This window comes from Chiroxiphia lanceolata, chromosome 11 (assembly GCF_009829145.1).
Source record: "Chiroxiphia lanceolata isolate bChiLan1 chromosome 11, bChiLan1.pri, whole genome shotgun sequence".
Classification (NCBI taxonomy): domain Eukaryota; kingdom Metazoa; phylum Chordata; class Aves; order Passeriformes; family Pipridae; genus Chiroxiphia; species Chiroxiphia lanceolata.
In genome coordinates this window covers 12,512,499-12,533,515 of record NC_045647.1, presented here as the reverse complement: position 1 = coordinate 12,533,515, position 21,017 = coordinate 12,512,499, and the positions used below count along the sequence as shown (strand labels likewise).

Genomic DNA, 21,017 nt, shown 5'->3' with positions numbered 1-21,017 from the left:
TTTTATGTCATCATGATAGTGCAGGAGAAAACGGTGTGGAAGTGCTGAGGTGAGTGTGGGGATGTTCTTGTTACAGATGCCCAGGATAAGCGAGTCAGTTTGTGTAGAAGAATCAGGTGAATCATCTCCCTGGCCCGTACTTAGTCTGCAGGCGTGCTGAGGAGAGGTGGGATGTGACAGGAAGGCTGCAGATCTGCTGGTGGAAGGTCACCCTCTTCAATTGCCTGTAGCCCTGCAGCTTCAGTTTCATATTCCCCAGCAGTTGCTATCAAGTTTTTCTGATCAAAGTCTCTGATGGCTCTTCTGTGCTCCTTTGTACCTTTTGAAGAGGTTTTTTTACCTTTGCTTATACAACATGAGTGTGGTGGCTTTTGGTTTTTGTTTTCTGTGGTGTGGTTTTTTTGGGTTTTTTTTGTTCCACAGTGTTCAGGTGCAAACTGATGTCTGTGTTAAATAGGTAGTCTTATATCTTGTAGTCACCTCACTATTTTATGCCAGCCCATGGGCTATTTTCCCTGGAGATGGGCTTGTCCAGCCTGAACAGGCCCTTTGTTGCTGCTGGGTGAGTGTCCAGTGCTGGGTGCGGCTGACAGGGCCCTCTGGGCACCCCTCGAGCTGCTCCTGCCAGTGGCTGCAAAAAGCCTTGGGGAGGGGAAGGATGGGGCCATTTATTCTTGGCACTCCCAACGACAAAATGCTCCAGGCATTGTTCAGCAGCACTCCTGCCTTCTGTTCCCGAGATGTGCCCGGCACAGGGAGAGGGGCCGTGGCTGCAAGATGATGTTTCCTTTTCAGTTCCCCCGTTTAGGATGCGATGCCCTCTGCTAACGAGCTAATGACGAGCCTCTTGGCAGGCGCTGCGGTCGCCTATCACTGCTGCCGCTTATGAATAAGCCTGCCTGTGCAGATTCATCTGATACACACGGTTTGACTTTGTGGTCTGAAATTAGCAGGGATAAAGTCCCCCTAATGTACTTGTGTTACGTAGGAACTCTGGAGGGAATTCATCAAATCCGATGAGAACAATCGCATTTGCTCTGATGCAAGCTGCCTCCAGAACAAGTCTTCTTTGTTTTGCTGCCTGCAGGCAGGGCCGAGGGTACAGGCAGGGAGTTGCCCTTGCAGAAACGCTGCCAGCAGGGTGAGCTTGGTCTAGACCTGGTCTCAGAGCAGTGTGGTGTCAGCAGCCGGACCTGGAGCACTGGGGGTCTGTATATAATAATAACTCCAGGTGGAACTGGTGCTGCTGTAGGAAGGTGGGGAGACCTGCCCTGCAGGCTCTGGCCTGTGCTGCTAAAATCCTTTTGCCAATATTGTCTGAGGATTAAGAGAGGCTGTGCCAGTGCTGCAAAGCAACAACAAGGTGGCTGGGAGCTTCCTGGGCTGCAGCAGTGGGAGTGGGGGAGCGGTGACAGAGGAGACCTTTTTCATTAGTTGCTTTAAAGGATATAAGAGCAAAATGCCAGGAGGAAAAATCCCTTGCTTGCACCATGTCCTCAAAGGTTGAAGAGTGGGTGACCCAGATGCAAGTCCCTCTGAATGACATACTACCTTGCAAAGTTCAAGAGCAGGTTTGTTTTCCTTCTATGCTGTTCTGCACAAATCCTTCTGAGCAATTCCTTGTGTTTGTGGAAAGGCAGTTGTGTAACTGCCAGCCTGGGATGTGCTGGGGTGGGAACAGGGTTCCCACGGTCCCTGCAAACAGCCGTGCTGCCCCTCAGCCCTGTGCCTGGGCTTCTCAGAGGACAGGACTGGGATGAGCAGGGTGTGGGGTTGGGGAGGGGGTGTGTGCTCACTCTGCTGTTGGGCCATGGTGAAGGACAGAGTGATGGAATAACACGGGAGAGCAGCATTTGGGCTGGGGAAGAGACGCAAGGGCTTTTTTGTTCCCGTTTTTCCTCTTGCTGTGACACCAGGCTGACCTTGGAGGCAAAAGCTCTGGAGATGACCCTCCAGGCCAGGGCTGGCAGCAGGGTGGTGATGAAGCAGCCTGGTCTACATGCCCTTGTGAGAGAAAACCTCCAGGAGACTGGAGATCTATGCCATGGGAACTGGTGCTTCTGCCTCTGCAGAAAGCATTTACCTTCCAGGGATGAATCCTGCCCTTGCTCTGTGTGCTCTGAACACAGCTCCCCACAGCTCTGGTCCTTGGGCGGTCAGCTTCCCACTGGTGCTGGCTGTGCCAGCAGGAGTACTGGGAAGGGCAGCTAGGCTGGCTCCCTGAGCTGTCCTGGGGAACCCTGAGCCAGAGGCACCTCCTCAGAGCAGCCCTGCAGCCGGGTGGGGGGACAGGAGCTGGGACAGCCTGTGCCCTGGCAGGGACACCGCACTCTGCGGTTGCTGCAGCCTCTGCTCCATGGAGGACATTGCTGAGCGCACGTCTCTGTTCCTCAAGGCTCCCCTGTGTCTGGTCTCCTCCCTGTCCGCTTCCTGATGCTCCGAGAGGACCCACCTTTTCCTGCCAGCCCAGCCCTAGCAAGACCATCACCCAGGGTTGGCTGCAACATGCTAGGCCTAACCCTGCACTGGGGGCTTTGCAGGGGCTGGTGAGAGACAGCAAATGGTCCAGCCTGGCTGGGCCATGGCCCCAGGCACCCACTCCTGCTTCTTCCCCACAGCTGCCCCTGTGAGATGCTGCACCAGCCCCAGGCTTGTGGAGAGCTTGCCTTATGTAAATAGGTCACTTCTAGCCCAAAACTGAGGTGGCTGCCGGGAATTGCCACGCGTCAGCTGGCCAGAGATGAAATGCATTCCTGCAGCTGGCACCGGTTTCTCCAGTGAACTGAGCTCTGCTTTGATGGCAAGGCACTGGGGACTAAGGTGGGAGCTGAGCGGGGGTCTATGGACCTGCCAGGATGGTTTGGTAAGTGGCCTCCCTGGCCTTGGGCGGGGCAGAAGCAAGGAGACTCAGGGGAGAGACTCTGAACCTGGAGGAGAAAGCATCTTTGTCCCTGTGCTGTCCCCAGTCCTGTGCTGTTGCCTCTTGCATAGCTGCTGGACTTCTTCCCCCAAGCTGGGTCCCTGCCAGTGAGGAGGGACACACAGATGTCTTTTATGGAGCAAGAACAAAATATTTCCTTGTGGCTGGGCAGTAACATCCCCAAAGGGCAACAGCCTGATGTCATTGTGATCCCTGCCCAAGGGAGAGTGGTTCACCCCATGGCCCCTGGGCTGTGAAGTGCCTCAGCCCCAGCGAGGCACAGGGCAGGTTCTGCTACCCTGAGCCTCTGGGGACACAGTGGCTCTCAGTGTGCAGAGGCAGAGGGAACCTGTGCCACTCACTGCCCCAGGGACAGCGGGTGCTGTGTGTCCCCCACCAGCCGTACCTTCCCTGTATCTAATGGCGATGGGCTCAATTTGTGTAACTGGACACTAATTAAACTAGTTTTAATCTTCTATGGTGATGCTGTAGCAGGACTGGGGGCTGCTGTCTGTCCATCCCATGCAGCAATCTATCCTTGGCACGGGTCCTGTGCTGCCTTGTGGCCAGCTGCAGTGGTGCCCCAGCCTTGGAGTCACGCAGGGCAGAGGGGACAATGAATGGCTTATGTCCCTGGCTGGGAGTGCCGGGGCAAAGCCACCTTCCCTCAATTGTATGGAAATGAGAGCTTGCTAAGGGGCCTCTCCCAGCCGCCTCTCGCTGGCCTTTGCTCGAAGCCTGAAACTCACCACCTGGATGAGAGCAGAGAAAACTCCGGTGGGGGTGCCTGGAGACAGCCCACACCACACCAAGCACCCTGTTCTTCAGTGGGGATCCCTGTCCCAGCACTCCTCACCTGCCCACCAGGGCCTGCTGCACCCACCCGCCCTCCCAGGGCTCCCCCTCAGGCAAGGGATGAAAGCAGGGACACAGTCCCCATCCCCTCTGCCCCACAAACTGTGTGGGCAGCAAAGGGTGATGTTGGCAGCAGCCTCACATGATGGAGGCTGGTGCCTGCCATGCCAGGCTGCCAGCTCCAGATGGGGTGACGGGTTCTGTCCCCTTCTCTTTCTTGGGTTTACACCACAGCGATGTCCCCACCGCCAAGCTGGGACAGGCCGTGTTGGCCCTGTGGAGTCTTTTCAGCTTCTCTTTGAAAGGGAAGCAGAGGAGCTCCTCCAGCCCACAGGGGCAGGATCTGCTGCTGCTCCCCAGGCAACCCCTCACTTTGTAGCTCTTCCCAGGCCAACATGTTAAACTGCAAGACATGAGAAGGGTGGGTTTGGGCAAGGCAGACTGGCTTGGTTGGAGACGTGAACCCAGGAGCGTCTCCTTCACCCTGGCAGCCCTGCAGCTGGAAGGACAGCATGGGGAGCCCAGACATGGTGCTGCACATTGTGGGGCACCCTGTGTTCTCATTGCCAAGCACCTTACCCCCCACCCCCTTCTCTTCCCTCATCCTGCAAATGCCTTCTGCCCACATCCAGGTTTTTCACCACAGGCAAGGTGTGGCAGGGAGCCTGGCTACCAGGCTGATGGCAGTAAAAGCAGCATTCCCTTGACCAGGCTGTTACCACAGCATGGCATTGGAGCCTGCAGAGCTGCCCCGGGGGAGGAGAGCTGGGAAGGGGCCATGCCAGCAGGCAGAGTGCGTGGGCTGGCAAGTGGCTCATCAGATCAGGACACAAGCAGAGCTTAACGAAGAACAGGGTGCTGCTGTGTGAAAGCAAAGAGCTCGTTTTCCCAAAGCAGAGCTGCAGGGCAGGCTGGGCTGCGTGTGGCTCGCCTTGCAACCTGCAGTGCCTCAATCCTTCCCGCAGCATCCCCCAGGCCCCCCTCCGCTACCCCTCAACTCTCCCGACCTTCTGTCTTCTTCGTTTCCAGGAAGCACAGCTGTTGGCAGGCGCTGGCTGCTCCTTCCTGCGGCCGCAGGAGGGGCCTGGGCCCCAGCCAGCCCCGGCTTTGTGGAGGGCGGGTTGCGCAAGGAGCCCTGCGGACACCCCGGCGCTGCGGGCGGCGGAGCAGAGCGGGTCCCAGAGCCACCCACCACCCCGACGGCTTCGGCTCCTCCACGTGTTGTGCTCCAGGGGGAAGCAGCTGCCAAAAGAGCAGCCCCTCTCTGGTGTATTTGAATTTAGCATGGATCACTCTGTGCCTTGCAAGAGGCAGCAGCAGGGTTTGCTCCTGCCTGGCGGAGCACCCTTCCCTGCTGGCGGCAGGCAGCACTGGTTTGGGGGCTTCTCCCATAAGGGAGCAGATGTAGTTGGAGGAGTGAGACATTCTGCAAGTGATGTTGGTGTGTGCATCGGGGGGTCTTCTCTACAGCCTTTCAATGAGATTTTCCAGGAAGGGAAGGCTGTCAAGATATTGGGAAATAGAGACATGCCCAAGAGATATCCCAATGCCTGGCCATCCTGCTCATGGACAGCCCTAATCCCTGCAGGACATGCTGAAGGTGTTGTGCCAGGAGCTGTGGGTTCAGGGTCCTCACAGCACCTCACATGCCCTATTACTTTGCACCCAGAGAGGGCTGGTGGGAGTACAATAATATTTGTATACCTAAAAGTAGAGCGATTGATCCTGCTGCTGTTTTTCAACATGTTGGCAAGCAGGCAGTGCAGAATTATATAAGTGTACGTGGAGCTGGCAAGTTTGTGTTCCAATCATATGAGAGCTGTTGTGCAATTCTTCCCCTCCACAGCCCTTGAGGAAAGCAGGAGTGTGGGGGCTGCCGTGCACACGCAGAGCCCTTCACGGCTTACAGTGATCCTGGTCCCCACGGCTCTGAGGGCAAGGGATGCAAGTGTTATTACCTGAGGTCTCAAGTTCGTCTTTAAAAGTCACCTGCAAGTGATGCAGCGGGATCCTTGCTTGTTGCCCCTCCCTGTCCAATACAAATCACCCAGCACTTACAATTCAAAGCCGATTCCTGAGCAGCAGGAATCTGTGTTGGGCTCTGCATTCTACCCAGATGCAGAAGGGTTTGCGGGAGCCCTTGCAGAGGAAATCCAGGCTCCTTCCCGGCCACTGTCTGGCAGAGCTGGGATGCTGTGCAGAGCAGAGGGAGAGGCCGGAGTGCTGCTGCTGTGTGCGTGGGAGGTGGGTGCCTGCATCCCCCTCAGCTGCCTTTGCCTGCCAGCACAGCCTGTGCTGCTGACTTCGAGGAAACAAAGCACCGTTATTCCAGCACAAACAGCAGCTGGGCATGTGCCAGGGAGTGGCCAGGGCTCACCTGGAGTGGGGACACAGCTACGAGTGGACTCTGAGGCAGGGTAAATACGGCAGCCAAACCAGGCACAGAACGGGTAGGTGGGGAATCATGGCCTTGTGGGATATGGGTAATACCAAGAGTAATGACCCACAAGCAGGAAGGTTTTCCTTCCCCCAGTGCTGCTCCATGGCTGCCCACCCCTTGCCCACCCCTTGCCCACCATCACATGTCCTGCCAGGCATCTGGAAGGAGCACGACCAGGCAGGGAGCCCAGACCCCGAAAGCCTCCTGAAGGATTTAGCCCCAGTTGCATGTCACAGTTCTCAATCAAAGCAGCCCCTCATCACCTTTCCAGCCCAAATGTGCCCAGCTTCAGCTCCCGGTAGCGATTCCCGGCACCGCCGCAGAGGGGGAGCCTAGGCAACCGCTCACTCCTACTCCACCCTCCATCACGGTAACCAGGCTCAGCCAAGATTACCTCACCGGCAGAGCTGGGAAAAGCGGGGGGCTGGAAGGGCCATGCTGGAAGCAGGCAGGAGGCTGTGGCCACTGCAAGCCTGGCTTTTGTTATATAACCACAGGTTGAATCTGTTTGTGGATGGTTTCTGGATGAATTAAACTCCCCTTTCACTGTGAGCAGGGGTCTATGGACCATTCCATCCTTGCATCCCTCCATCCCTGCATCCCTCCATCCTTGCATCCCAGCAGGATGGGTGAGGGGTGTCTTTGTGGTGGCCTTGGTTGCAGGAGCGTGTGTACCAGCCGTGCTGGGATGCTGTAACCAGCCCCCACCTGCCTTGGTGCTGACAGCCCCATGCTGGGCTCTCCGTGCTGGCTTTGCCAGGTGGAAAATTCCTCTTGTTCCTGGGACAGCATGGAGAAAGGCCTAGCTTGGGAAGAAGGCGGGGAGGGTGGTAAGGGGGGGGGGGGTGATGTGCTGCAGGGCTGCCACTCACCTCCCCAGAGCAGCAGGAAGGACTCAGACCCCCTGCAGGGACAGTGAAGCCCAAGGGAAGCTCCTGATGTCTGGGGAGGAGGGCTTGCAGGGGTCTTGGGCTGCTTGGGATAGTGGCCCAAACAGTTGTTCTCCTGGAATGTGGCGTCAAGGCAAAGAGATGGATGGGGCTGGGGACATCTGAGTCTTCTCGGAGTGCTCCTGGCCCAATATGCCCTGTCCCACGGCCCTGTACCAGGCCACCGTGTCCGCTGCAGGCACAGCGTGGGGCGAGAGCCTGCCCTGGCCGTGCCCTGTTCCCGTTCTGGGGGAAGGGATTGGTCCCGGGTGGCTTGCCAGGTGAAGCCCCCGTGGTGCCCAGAAGGGACTTTGGGGATGTAATGGTGCTGGTTGGTGCCGTGCGGGACTCTCAGAGGAGGGGCTGCTGGGGGACACCGCCGGGGCGTGGCGGGGACGGGGGGTTTGGAAGCGAAGCGATGCTCCTGCGGCCAGCCGGGGCACGGCGGGGGCAGAGGGGCTGGGGGCGGGCGGGCGATGGGCGGGAGGCGGGAGCAGCGACTCCGGGACCCAGCGGTGACCCGGGACACAGCGTGATGGAGGAGGGACACCAGGACACAAACGGGACGGCGCCGGGGAAGCGGCAGTGCCTAATGGAGCCTCCGGCAGCCCGTCCCTGGGTGTCAGTCCCGAGGGTCAGTCCCGGGGGTCGGTCCTTGGGTCGGTCCCTGGGTCAGTCCCCGGTCGGTGCCGAGGTCGCTGCAGGGGTCGGTCCCTGGGTCACTCCCGGGGTCAGTCCCTGGGTCACTCCCGGGGTCACTCCCGGGGTCATTCCCGGTCTGTCCCGCTACTCCCCCGGTGCTGCGCGGGCCGTTGGCGCCCCCTGCCGGCACGCGGTTTCAGGGGCGGGGCTGAGACAGGTGATGGTGGGAGCGGCGCCGCCAGGGGGCGGTACGGAGCTGCAGGGGGCGGGGTTTCACTGGGCGGGGCTTGTCGGGGGCGGGGCTTGTCTGCGACGTGAGGGGCGGGGCGCGGGGGCGGGGCCGGGCCGGTCCGACGGGCGGAGGGGCGGCGGGGCCGCGGCCGGCACCGCCACCATGTACCGGGCCCTGTACAGCTTCCGCTCCGCCGAGCCCAACTCGCTGCCCTTCACCGCCGGGGAGACCTTCCTGCTGCTGGAGCGCAGCAACCAGCACTGGTGGCTCGTCACCCGCGCCGGCTCCGGCGAGACGGGCTACGCGCCGGCCTCGTACCTCCAGCGGCTGCAGGTGGGCCGGGCCGGCGGGGGTGGCGGGGCCGGGGGTGCCGGGGCTGGGCAGCGCTGCCCTCGCCCCTCACAGGCAGCGGGGCGTTCCTGCCGGCGCCAGGCTGGGTTTGTGCCGGAGCAGCAGCCCGGTGCGCTGGGACAGCCCGGCTGTGCCGCTCACGGTCCGTCCCGTGTTCCCTTCGGGAGCCGCTGGCCCGGCTCGGGAAGCGGGAGTGCGGTTCCTGTGGCTTCGGCAGGCGGGAACCTTGTGGGACACCGTGTGGCGTGGGAGTCGGGAGCCTGCAAGGAGGCGGGAGATATCTCCCGTGAGTGTCGGGTTTGGGGAACACCAGCCCCCCGGGTCAGGGACGAAGTGAGAGCTCAGCAGGACCATCCCAAGGAGAGGGGCTGGGTGTGAGTCCCCTGGGTGCTGGGTCCGGGTCAGAAGCCCAGGGGTGAAGGGTTGGTGGGCTGTTCATTATTGCAGAACTGGGAGAGGAAGGCAGGAGAATGCTTGGGTGATGCCCTAGGAGATGATGAGGGGAATCCTCCTGCTCAGAGCATCCATGGCTACAGGTGCCCTGGACTCTCTTGGCGAGCAGCCCCAGTTGGTGTAACTCAGCAGTGCTGCCGTGGCCATCTCTGTGCTGGCTGTTCAGCGCCGGGGGCTCTGTGTGGGTGGCACCCCTGCACCGACCCGGCAGTGAGGGGGGTGATCATCCTTCCACTGTGACACCCATAGCACACCCACACCGTCCTGGGGGCTGGGAGAGACCATGGCAGCTGCCTACCATGGCAGCACTTACAGCCAAGTCAGTGATGCTGGGAATTACAGGAGGTCCAAGCACCTGCTGAAGCTCTAACTGGGGTCAGAGGAGAGAGAGCACCTTTTGGCTGCCAGGTGTGAGCCCTGTGCCCATGCAGGTGTCACAGGGAAAAGAGGTTGCTTACAGGTTGTACAGTGCAGGGGGCTGTTTAGTGGAGGCTTCTGAAGTTAAAATAGGCCTTTCATATAAAGCTAATTCATGGGGGATTTATATATTCGGGCCTCAGGGGATAGCTGTGGGAACTGGATGCTGAAGACTCTTTGCATCACTGAGTGGGTTAACTGCACAGAAACGCACGTGAATTTTACAAATGGGCCTTTTGAAGTCTGTCTGAATGTGGTGACAAACCCCTTTATTTCAGTGTGCTGCTGCTGCTGCTCCTTCAGATGCCATTGAATTTCTGATTAGCAGTAACTCAGGCTGTAAGTAAGTGTGGGTGTGGGCTTTGCAGAACACTCCAGTGAGACGAGCATAATCTGGGGAGTGTGTATATGTTTGTTAGGGCAGTGCCAGGTCTCTCTGTCGGCCACTTCGTCCGTCTCTCCTGCAAGGCTGGGGCTCTTGCGCAGCCTGGCAGGATGGCCTGACGGGAGGGACATCTTGTGTATCAATAAGCCCTTAAGCTATTTACAGGAGCTATTTAGTTACACAGCAAAGACCTTATGAACTGCTAGATTTTAAAGCCCCACGGTGGCAGAGCTCCAGGCTGCTGCTCATGAGTTTCCTATCTGCAGTCCCCTGCTTCATTTGCTTGTGGCATGACGTCTTCTCACTGCTGTGGGTGCAGGAGCCTTCTCCTGGGCTGCTCACTCATACCAGATTTTTCTCGCAGGTACCTCACCAGCACACGTTTCAAAATCTTACAGGAGGAAAAGCATCTCTTCATTGACTTTACATTCATTTCTCACATTATATTTTGCTACAGCCTTAACACAGCTTGCATCCTGTCAGACTGGCTCCTGCCAGGCTCTTAGTAATGCACTGATATTAAAGCAGCATTGCTGGTGACTTTGTGAGCATTCTCCTCAAGTTCAGCTGTAACTTTTCCAAATGCTCTTAGACCCTGTAGCAGGAAACCAAAGAGTCTTCCCTGCATTTGCTCATCTGTGTTTTGGCCATTAAAACATTTTGGCCATTAAATTTCTAGCACCTGAACTTGCCTGATGATGTGTGAGGCAGCAGGATCTCATTTGCTGCTCTGCAGTTGCCATAATGCTCTGTGTCTGTGACTGACTTTCTGCTGTTGAGTTCTGCCAGCTCTGAAGAGCTGATGTGAAGTCAAAACCTGTGTTTATTCATGGCAGAAGGCATCTACTCACTAAAAGTGTGCTAGAAACTGTTTGCTCAATGCCCAGGATGAGTGTGAACAATATGCCGCCCAGTTTTGATTTAGTAAAGGCACTGAGACTAATTAGTGACAGCGATTTGGGAGGCAATTAACGCTGCCTCAACCACGGCAGGGAAAAAACACCGCTAATGATTAGTGTTAGTGTGCTTAGCAGGGAGAGAGAGTGGCCAACAGGAGTCACCATTGTAAAGGTAAGTTTGGGCTCCTTTGGCAGTGCAGTCAGGTGAGCAGTAGGTTGCAGAACAGTCACAGCCCCTCACAGCACATCTCCTGAAAGCCCCTTGCTGATGGGATGCTCACAAGGGACATCTGGGCTGCTGTTGCTGTGCACTCTTAGGAGCATTACCTTTCTTCTGAGCTCCTCTTGAGTTTCAGGGTTTTTTTTTTTTGCTCAGCTTTCATAGATACGGGAAATTGATGCCTTGGCTTCTCTAGAGGAAAAAATAATTCCTGGTTATTATTTAAAGCTTATTCTTGTCTGATGTCTTTTTGCAGAATTTTGTACTGAAATCCTTGTGGTTCAGTGTTGCTGTTAAAAGAGGGTTAGTTGTAGGTGGGGAAAAAGCAACAAATCTTTCTTAAATTTCCTTAAGAAACAAATCAGGGCTTAGCCAGAGCACCAGAAGGTGCAGATGATGTGAAGTTAATTTGAGTCAATTAGAAACGCCCAACTTCAGCTGATGTTCCTTCTGTAGTTCCCTTTTAGTTCTGTTGTGGATTATTAGGAGTCATTTCAAGTCGAGTGCCATTCTGGGGATAGATGCTGAGGCTGTCAAGAAGTGAGAGGGAAGGATTGGGCTGAGCTGCTGAACAGGGGCAGCTTGTGAACTCCAAGCAGAGCAAGCTGCTTCTCGAAACAGTGGCCTCATGCGTGGCTGAGCCCCAGTTCTGCACACACATGGCAGAGACCTTGGACGGTGACACCAGCATGGCAGTGCCCAACAGAGTCATATGAACTTGGGAACTGGTGGTGCTGCTGCCTAGACAGGTGAAAACATGTCCCCAGCGCTGCACTGGCTGGTGACAGCACCAGGAGGGTAATTGCCTCCAGCTCCTGACAGAGCAAGAGACGTGCTAATACCTAATGCCAGGTGAATACTGCTGCAGCAGGGCTGTCAGGACGAGTGCCAGGGCTTACCATTGAATGGAAAGGTACCTGTCAGCATGAGGTTGGTCTTTTGTCTCCAGCTGTGTGCTGATGCTTAAGTAATGTGTGAGTGGCAGAAAAATGTGAGGTCAGAATGGAGCTTAGAGTGTCCTCTGGAGACACACGGTCACTCCAGAAGACAGGCCCTTCAGAGCTTTATGTAAAGCTGTAAAAGATTCCATTTGAAAAGTTTCCTTAGGAGCAGGGGGTTCACTCAGTGTCAAGAAGGGACAAATGCTGAGCCTAGCAAGTAATAAGGGCCCTTCTTTTGGGTTAAATAGCCTGTATGTTGCTGTCATGATGGGACATGTAATTTTGTAACAGGAGTGTGGAGTTACTCCAGCTCTGGATGTGGCACAGCAGGGCAAGGAGCACAAAGCAGGCGGCTCTCCTGGGAGGATACTGAACTATGGGTGACACTTGGCCTGTCAGGAAAGCTGATCTGCTCTGCTCCTGGTGGGACAGGGCCTGGCCATGGTGGTTTGCTCCTGCTGTGCCACCCACTTACGGGAGCAGCAATCTGCTTCAGCTCCCGGCCTCACCAGGCACCACAGCTGATCCTGCCCTGTCTCATGTCTGCGCTGACCCGGTGGAATTCCCCGCCAATGGAAGTGTTAACATTGCATGCCGAGGAGGGGAATGGCAGCTGTAAAATGATGTATTGGTAAATGCCAGGGGTGCAGAAATAAGTGCTAAGTTGCAGGGGGATGTTTCCTGCTGAAGTGGGAATGGTTTAGCGTGCTGGCTGCTGCAAATCAGCTGCTCGGCTGTATTAAGCCATTAGGAAATAGGTTTGAAATTACTCTGAATAACCTTTTTAATATTACTTGAACTTTATTTGGAATAACTGAAAAATTGTTTGCAATGTGGGTTTTGGTTCTCTGCTCATGCTTTCACATGGTACTCTGGAGGAGCAAGGAAAGGTCTGTCTGGGTGGAAAGGTGTGTATGGTGATGGCCAAGAAGCTTTGGTCTGCCTGGTGAGAAAATGGAGCCAAGCAGAGTGTAACAAGCATTTTGAGGATGCCTTGGATTGCTGTTTGCTGTATCTTTTTTTGCAAGAATAAACAGGCATGCGATAAAAATAAGAGACTGCTTTGTGCAGCCTAGCAACAACTTAAAATTCTCCTGCAGCACGAGCGAGTGCACAGCGGCAGAGTACAGGTAGTCCTGGCCAGGCAGACGCAGGAGTGGTGTGTGCTGAGCTGCAAAGAGAAGAGAGGATTCTGTAAAGAGTGAGATTTGAGTGCTCTCTGTTTCCCAAAACCCTGGTTTGTGCTGTAGCATTGACCCAGGTTCAGGACTGGAATTGCATGGTGCAGAGTGAGGTAGCTGCCTTTCCTTGAAGACCGGGGCATGCCAGGGCTCAAAAGTGTGGGTCTGGCAGCTCCTGGCCACTCCTTCACCCTGATCTGACACCCTGCACCTGGCCCTGTGCTCCAGCCTTCCCCTGAGCAGCCTTTGCTCTTGTCAGCCCCACTCTCAGTTAATTCAGTGCACTGGCTTGCTGGAGAACTCTTCGTTTCTAATCAGGTTGCTTCTCTGCCAGCACAGCACGGTGCATTGGTTTGGTGATGGAGCAGCACGTGCCGAGGCTGGTGTCATGTAGGAGCGCTGTGGAAGCAGTGACCTGTGATAGCTCAGGTGTTGTCACACCCTCCACACTAGCATGGAGACAATGATGGTTTGGAGCACGGAAGCATGGGGATGATGGTGTTTGTGGAGCATGAAGTTAACCATAGAACAGTTTGGGTTGGAAGGGATTGGAAAGATCATCTAGTTCCAACACCCCAGATGATTGTGCGGTGCCAATCACAGAATTGTTAGGGTTGGAAGGGAGCTCTGGAGATCATCTAGTCCAACCCTCTTGCAGGGTCACTTGGTGCAGGTGACACAGGAACGTATCCAGGTTGGTTTGGAATGCCTCCAGAGAGGGAGACTCCACGACCTTCCTGGGCAGTGCTATCAAATCAGACCATGAGACATTCTGATAGCAAATCCCCAGTCACTGGAAACAGTTTTTGCAGCTGTGCTTTGCTGCAAGAGTTTTTCCCTCCATCTACACAAAATCCAGTTTTAAAGCTGGTGCTCCTGAACAGAAGGTGATGATTGTACAGAGTGTCGTATGGACCATCCCCTGCACTGGAGCCTGCAGTGTTATTTGTCATCTGCTGCAGATTTGACAGAGCTTTCAATGGGCGTGAGAGCTTAATCGCAATACTCACAGATCCTGAGTAAGTGCTTAGGCTAAATATAAAGTTTTATTTTGGAGAATAAGCAGCTGGTAGCGCTTTATAGCTGAGGCTGCATTTCTTGATGCATGCAAGAAAGTGAAAGAATGAAGCATTTTTCTCTGGGCTCTCACCATAGCAGAGATGCTCTTGTGTCAGAGCTGCTAATGCTTTGAGATGAAATTTTATCCTTGAGACTAAATTACACAGTCAGGGGAATTATAACCATTTCTAATTACTGTAGCGAAAGACTTGAAGTTTTAGCCAGAAGTTCTACAATCTTTCACGGTCCAGAATGATTAAAGTAGAACTATGGTAATGATCTTTAGCCTTGGCTATGAAGACATGTTCTCACTTTTACTCCGATTAAAAATAATTAGGCTTTTTGATATCAGATAAAATTTGCCTTTGTGACCTGGACACCCATGTATGAGCAGCATTGGGGGTGTGGGGTTATCACTCTTGCAGCTGTGTCATGAGTGGAGTGTCACTGGTAGATGCATGGATGTTTCCAGTGGGTTTGCTGGGGGCTGGAAACATCAAGCCTGTTTCAGGGTTGAACACCATGAAGGCTGCCTTGGTCAGACGTGAGAGGGCATAAGGGAGATGTCTGAGTCTATGTCTGCTCTTGAGTGATGTGGGTCTGGCTCTGTTTGCCTTGGAGGAAGGACAAGGTGAGGGGCCAGACTGGAAAGAAGAAATGGGCCATCTTCTCCTCAGCTTTTGGAAAGGCACTTTTCCAGAGCAGACAGACACAATCTGGTTCCTGGCTTCCCTGTGGGGTTGCAATGTCTGCCAGGAGCTTTACTAGAAAGCACCCCTGCTTTCTAGTGCTGGGCTTACCATGAGCCTTTCACCATGTTGCACAAGTGTTGACCTGCTGTTATCTTGCAATTTTACTGATCAAATCTGTGATTATTTTACTTTTTTTTTTGGCTGCCTACTGTATGGTTTTTGAATGCTTTTCATCAGAAGATGGCTAGACTTTCTTCCCTGGTTTACATCTGGATGATGATCACCTTCTTGTTGCAATGGGAAGAACTGGCAGTTTTGAACTAGGAGCATCCTGCTTTGTGTTTGTGCTTGTGCATCTCTTCCCACGATCACTCTTTTGTTTCCTTTCAGGATTTCCAGCATCCTGTCAGGTGGACTATTAACTAGAAAAAAAACAGAAACAAAACAGAGGAGGAGAGATTTGTGTTGAAACTAACAAACCAGAAAGTTCATGGAAATTGATTTTCTTGTAATTGTTGCTCTGTGTGAAGTTCAGAGGGAGCAAGACACTGAAGAGCAGGGAGGAATTCGTGTTGCTTGTCCTTGGATAAAAATGTGCTGTGTTAGTGATGGTGGGAGAACAATGTGAAGAGTCCTCCTCCTTGCAAGAGAAGAGTAACCTCCATGCTTGGAACAGCCTGTATATTGGGAAAGGCTTTGACAAAGACTGTATCATGGTCACTTGCTGACCTACGATCCCTTGCAAGGCCTGAGGCATATTAATGCCTGTGGGGAAGGTCAAATCCTATGGTATACAGTGGGTATTTACATTTTTCTATGGCTGAAACATGGAAAACAGCTGAACCTGTCTGTTGAGGTGGTTGTTAGGAGAGCTTTGGTTCTGGAACAGAAATAGCCTCCTTTTTCTTCCTTTCCTTGTGTAGCTTAGATGTACATAAAAACAAACAGAATTTATAAGAGTGTCCCAGATTTACTCCCTCATGAAGGATTTAAACTTTGTCATTCCCAGACAGGATTATGTATTCAGCATATGAGCTGTCAGTCTGGGCCCTGGTAGAAGGACAAATTCCAGAAGGAGTTTATAAGGAGTGAAGTGCAAGCAGCCTTAGTATGCAACTACAGCATTAGATAGTCTGCAAGAAAATTAGACTTCACAGATACTAATATCCCATGTGGCCAATGCCGTAACCAAAATTTTACAAGCCACGGGTTCTAACAGAGCTCTGTGTGCAGAGATTTGTAAATTAAAATGCATGTCCATTGTATTTCTTCCAGAGACAACAACTTAAATTGAGGCTTTCATCTTGGCCATGGCAGTAACAGTTGGCTCAGTTTGTTTCACTAAAGAGGTGGATTTGTGTGTGGACTTGCAAGGGCTGTGAGGGCTGGAAGTGTTTCCTGTTGCACTGGGAAATCAGCTGGTCCTACTGGGCTGGTGATAACTGCCTCCCAGACTTGCTGTTGCTGTGAGAACTTTCGGTGGGAAGGAGGTCCTGTTTCCAGGGCTGGCCCTCTTTCTCCACAGGGAAATGAATGCTGGCACTTTTGGAGGACCCCACTTTGAGCTTTTTCTCTGAGTTGGAGTCTGGAACTGCAAAATGCTTGTTGTATTTAGAAAAAAAATTCTCATTTGAAATGGCAATCCACTGGAAATTCTTTCTATGGACCCGGCACTCCCTCATTGCCTCAGGTCTGAGTCACAGTAGGAATTGCGTCCTGGTCCAGCTTCTGGAGGAGCATCACTGTGCTTCCTCAGCCAGTGGCTCATAAATGAAGTTTTGACCTTTACAGGAAGGTCTTGTCAAATCTGATTTGTCTTGGCTTTTATCACATGGCAAGACCTTTGATTTTTTTTTAAAAAAGGGTTTTTAAGCTTGTCATGTGAGAAGTGGAACAGAGGACACGATTCATGACTGCATCTGTTTGTCTCCACTCCCCTTAGCCCCTCATCGCATTCTTGCCACAGGGGTATTGAGCACTATTCTGGGGAAAGCTCTTTCAGCATTAGCAGGGAGATAGAATTGTCCCAAAGACAAGACCCCCTCCCTTGCAGCAGGAGAGAGGGGTCAGCTTCATGTGAGCTTTTCTGTGTTCATGCCCTGCAATGCAGAGCTCGTGTGGCAGAGCTGTGTTTCCCTTCCAAGGGAACAAAGAGCTAATCCTGTTCCCTTCTTGCACGAGCCTCAGGCGAGAAGGGGAAGTAAAATTTTGTCGGTGTGTACTTTTTAGGGTAAGGTGGGAAGTTCATGGGTTTGTTTTTCCTGGTTATTTGCCTGCCTGTTGAAGTTGTTTAGAAGAAGTTGTCACTCCCTTCCTCCTTGGAAGCTGCTTGCGTTTTGATTACTGAGTTGCAAAGCCCATTGTCCTTCCTCCTGTCTGTCTGGAGCAGATGAAGGGACAGTGTTGCCCAGCTCCAAGGGTACTGAGCCCGTTCCTCTGACTCAGGCTGCTGTTCATGCTGGTGGGATGTGCTTTTGGATAGGAGTCTGTTTGCTGTCATGCTGCTTTGTCCCTCTCCCCTGCTTAGGCTGGGTGGTGTGCGTGAAAGCGGTCTCTGAGGTGTTGATTTTTGTGTCTCATTTTTCTGTGATCTGGAAATGCCACCATAGGCTGATATTTTGGCTTGTTCAGCTGCTCAGGAGTTATAATTAAAAATAAAAAAAAATAAATCAAGCTGTTGGACTAGGCACGCTAGATAATTCCAGGCTGTGGGTCGTTTCTTGCTAAATCACCGGTTCCAGGTTCAGATTAGATCACTTCTAAGTAATAGCTATTAATTATTTCTTGGGTTTTTTCCTAGTACAAGTGGGGACAGTACCTAGTAGTATGGAAACCCGAGGGCAGGCCCCTGCTCCAAACCTCCTATTATATTGAATAAAAACAAAGGGTTGAGGGAGAAGATGAGGCAAGAGCTGCAAAAATAGACACTTGCCCACGAGGAGGCGGGAATCACCTGGAAGCTGGGATGATGTCTTGATGAAAAGGTCTTGAATGCCTGTCCATGGGGTTTGTACCTCCACAGCTGCTAATGTGGTTGGGTTGTCACCTCCCACCGCTCTGGCTGCCTGCTTCCCCTCCACTGCCCTTGAGCTTGCTGGCCAGGAGGCTGAGCTCAGCCTCTGAGTTTTACCCCCTTCCTCTGGAGGTGGGAAGAAAGCCTTGATGGACCATGCAGGCGCCTTTCCCCCCCCGCTTGCATGTGGGGAATGGAAATGGTGGTGGACATGTTTTCAGAGTGGAGGGCTCTCTGTCAGTCGAGTTCAGTGCATGTGCTGTGATGGTTTTACAGAGAACCAGGGCAGCTCCTGTGAAAACCAGATGGCTGCCTAGAGAGATCAAGTTGAAGCTCTTCACCGAGCAGACAAAGGCAAACCTCCGTGGCCTCTCAATCTGATGTGGTGACAATTTCTTTTTGTGTAAACTTGGTGCATTCTGTGCTTCTCCAGACTGATTAAAGATACCATTTTTCCTTCTCCTGAGGAAAAGATGTGTGCTTGCAGGTGGATAGAGTGGGGCACTGTGGTTTGAACATCAAGTTGCACCCAAATGACCTGCCAGAAGGCAGGTCTGTAGGCCCTTTTCCTCCATGCTTAGGCTTAGCTGTCCCTGGGGAATATTTGGGGAGAAGCTCAAGTATCAGGGAAACCCAAATTTTAGCATGTTAAAAGAATAATTGCATGAAAACACAGCACCTCAAGTAAGAATGGTGATCATAAAGATTCATTACCTACTTATTGCAGAAACTTAGGGGTTTTTCTGAGCTGGCCAAATCAAAGTGTTTGTAGCTGGAGACTTTTTCCATTTGACATCAAAAAAACAATGTCCCTTGAAGTGCTGAGTTCTATGTAATGAAGTTTTTGTCCCAGAATCACCTTTATTGACTTAAACTGTAAAATGTATCCCCTTTAGTTTGTTTTTTGAATTGATTTCACATGTCTGTCTTCCATTAGCTTGATGACAAGAGATAGCAGCTGCATTAAAATAATTGTGCAGTCATTGTCAAGGGACCTGCACAGTATAAATCTTTATGCCAGGGATGGAAAGAAACACCTCCAGCATCCAGTTTTGTGAAGCATCATCTTGTCTATGGTCTTGGGCTGCCTTAGAAGCATTGCCTAGTGGTGTGGGGCAGCATCTGAGCCTCCACATTCGTGAACACATTTGAGCTGTCTGTATTCTCAAGCTCTTGTTCAGAAGCTTGAGGTCTTAAAATGATGTGGAGCTCTGGTGGCTTTAAAAGCTTTTAAACACTCTTAATGAGCAAAAAAGTTCTCCCAGCAAAACTCCTGTTGGCAGTGTTTGGTCTTGTGTAACTCTTTAGATGTGAAGGACCACCCAAACCTCTCACAGCTGGGCTGGGGGGAGTTAGGAGTGGTCAGGAGTAGTTAGGAGTTACGAGTGGTCAGCCTTGACCTGGAAGAGTTTAGAGGGATGGGGGAGAGACAGCTTGCACGTGGGTTGTGCAAACCATGCAGCTTGAGAGTTACTGTCACCCCTTGCTTGCTGTCAGGCAGCTTCCACCACCTTCTCTGCCCCAGGGTGGCCTTGTGCACTGGAGGGGTCTGTGGAGGGGACACCAGATGGGTTGGGTGGAGGGGATCTGAGTCCTGGCCATCTCCTTTCCTGGAGGATTGGTCCCACTTGATATGAGCTGGGAAGGTTTCCTGAAATACAGCGATTTGCTCTCCCTGGTGCCACTGAGTGAGGTGGATGCTGACACAGGTGAATGTGGCATGTGAAGGAGTGGATGGAAGAAATCGATCCTGTAATGAGCTGTGGGAGCTGGGAGCAAGTTTTGCGCATGAGAACAGAACAGTCCAACAAATTCAGGTTTTTTGTTTGCTGCCTCGGGAAGCGTGGAAAACAGGATTATGGCTGTTTTGCTGCCTGTAGCACAGTGTCCTAAGAGGACATTCCCTTCCTGTCCCCATTTCTTCATGTTTTCTGGGGAGCCTGTGCCACTCTAAGCTGCGAAAGGAGATGGGATTTTAAGTTGCAGCTAAAGCAGAGGCTGGTTTTCCTCTGCAGATAGTGTGGGACACTAATGAATTGCTTTTCTTCCATGACTCACCTCTTACCTCCTTATAGGTGAAATGTCAGCAAATCCAGCTGAACCTTTAATCTGTTTTTAAGGTAAAAAAACCCACTGAACAAACCCCAGAATTTGTTCTTGAACTGAATCTGGAGATAGCAGCAAGTTAGCCTCATTCTTCTGATAAACAGAGCTAAACTTGCAATTCTCAAGGTACTTTTGTAGGTCAATGGAAACTGTCAGTCTGTCGAAGTTTTGCAGCACAGAAGAATCATATTCCCCTGTCTGCCAGTCAAAAAGCAACTGTAGGGCCTTTAGTTCATAATTTTCTGGGGTTTACTTTGTCTTTTGCTCTGTCTTTATGATCACACATGTCACAGTGTAAGACACTGCTGTAGATCTCAGTGGTATCTTCATTTATTTGGAGTATTGAATTAGCATTAGGTTTATCATTGTCCCAGTAAAGCTCAATTGTGTTGACTCCCTGGATTTGGTGAGTGTCAGGGTGCTGATTGCTTCAGCAGAAACATCCACTTTACCAGGAATAAATGTGCTTGTGGGAGCAGCTCTCAGCTAACAAGGACATTGGCACACTTGGGTATTTTGTCTGTGGCCAATTAGCATGATCTCCCTCCGGACAGCACAGCCTGCGTGGAGTATTTCAGCCCCTCTGATACCCCTTCCCTTGCTGCCCTGCACCTGCACCCGCACCCTCAGAGGTCTTAAAATGGCTTTACCATAATTAGCTGGCGCACCTAACTTTGTGTAATTCTTGTGTATGGCACCAATAAGCCAAAAGCATGAATAACATCTGCTTGATAGTGCTACTCTGAACATGTCAAAATACATTGCTACCGAAATACATGGCAGGGGAGTGAGAGAGATGCCTGTTTTCTTCCAGAGGATGTTCCTTCTTGCCTTGGCTTTACAGTGGCCCACCTGAAAGCAAATGAGCATTCGAGGGTTATCTTTTACTGGGGCCCTGGCTGTCACACTTCTTAAGTCCCTTAATGAGTCTCTTGTACCCAGGTTTAAGTCATGAAGGTTCCTGGCAACCAGAGGGAGCCTGCTGGGTCTGGACATGCCATTCTGCTTGTGTGGAAGGCTTGTTTGGGATTCCCATTTGGGAAATACCTGCCCAGCACAGAAAAGCTGCATTTGCTCCACACTGGTGGGAGCTGGTCTGTGCAGCCTAAAAATGTTGGAAAGAAGGTGTTTGGGTATCCTGGGGTTTCCTAATCCTGATATTTCAAATACCTATGCCTGTGACCCAAAGGAGGCTGTGGACAGAAGAGAAATTGCTGGTGAGATCCATACATTGTATGGGAATGAGTTTTTTGGGGGGACCTACTGTGGAGAAACGCTAAGT

The 21,017-nt window shown here is 52.4% G+C and overlaps 1 protein-coding gene across 1 annotated transcript in view; it reads left to right on the top strand.

The window, feature by feature from the left end:
• Positions 1 to 8,132: 8,132 nt before the first annotated feature.
• Positions 8,133 to 21,017, top strand: part of NCKIPSD (NCK interacting protein with SH3 domain) — a 51,356-nt gene continuing 38,471 nt past the window's right edge. The window contains exon 1 of the mRNA XM_032699065.1: positions 8,133 to 8,351. Within this exon, the coding sequence (XP_032554956.1) occupies positions 8,181 to 8,351 (171 nt within the window). The 5' untranslated portion in view covers positions 8,133 to 8,180. The remainder of the gene's footprint in view (positions 8,352 to 21,017) is intronic.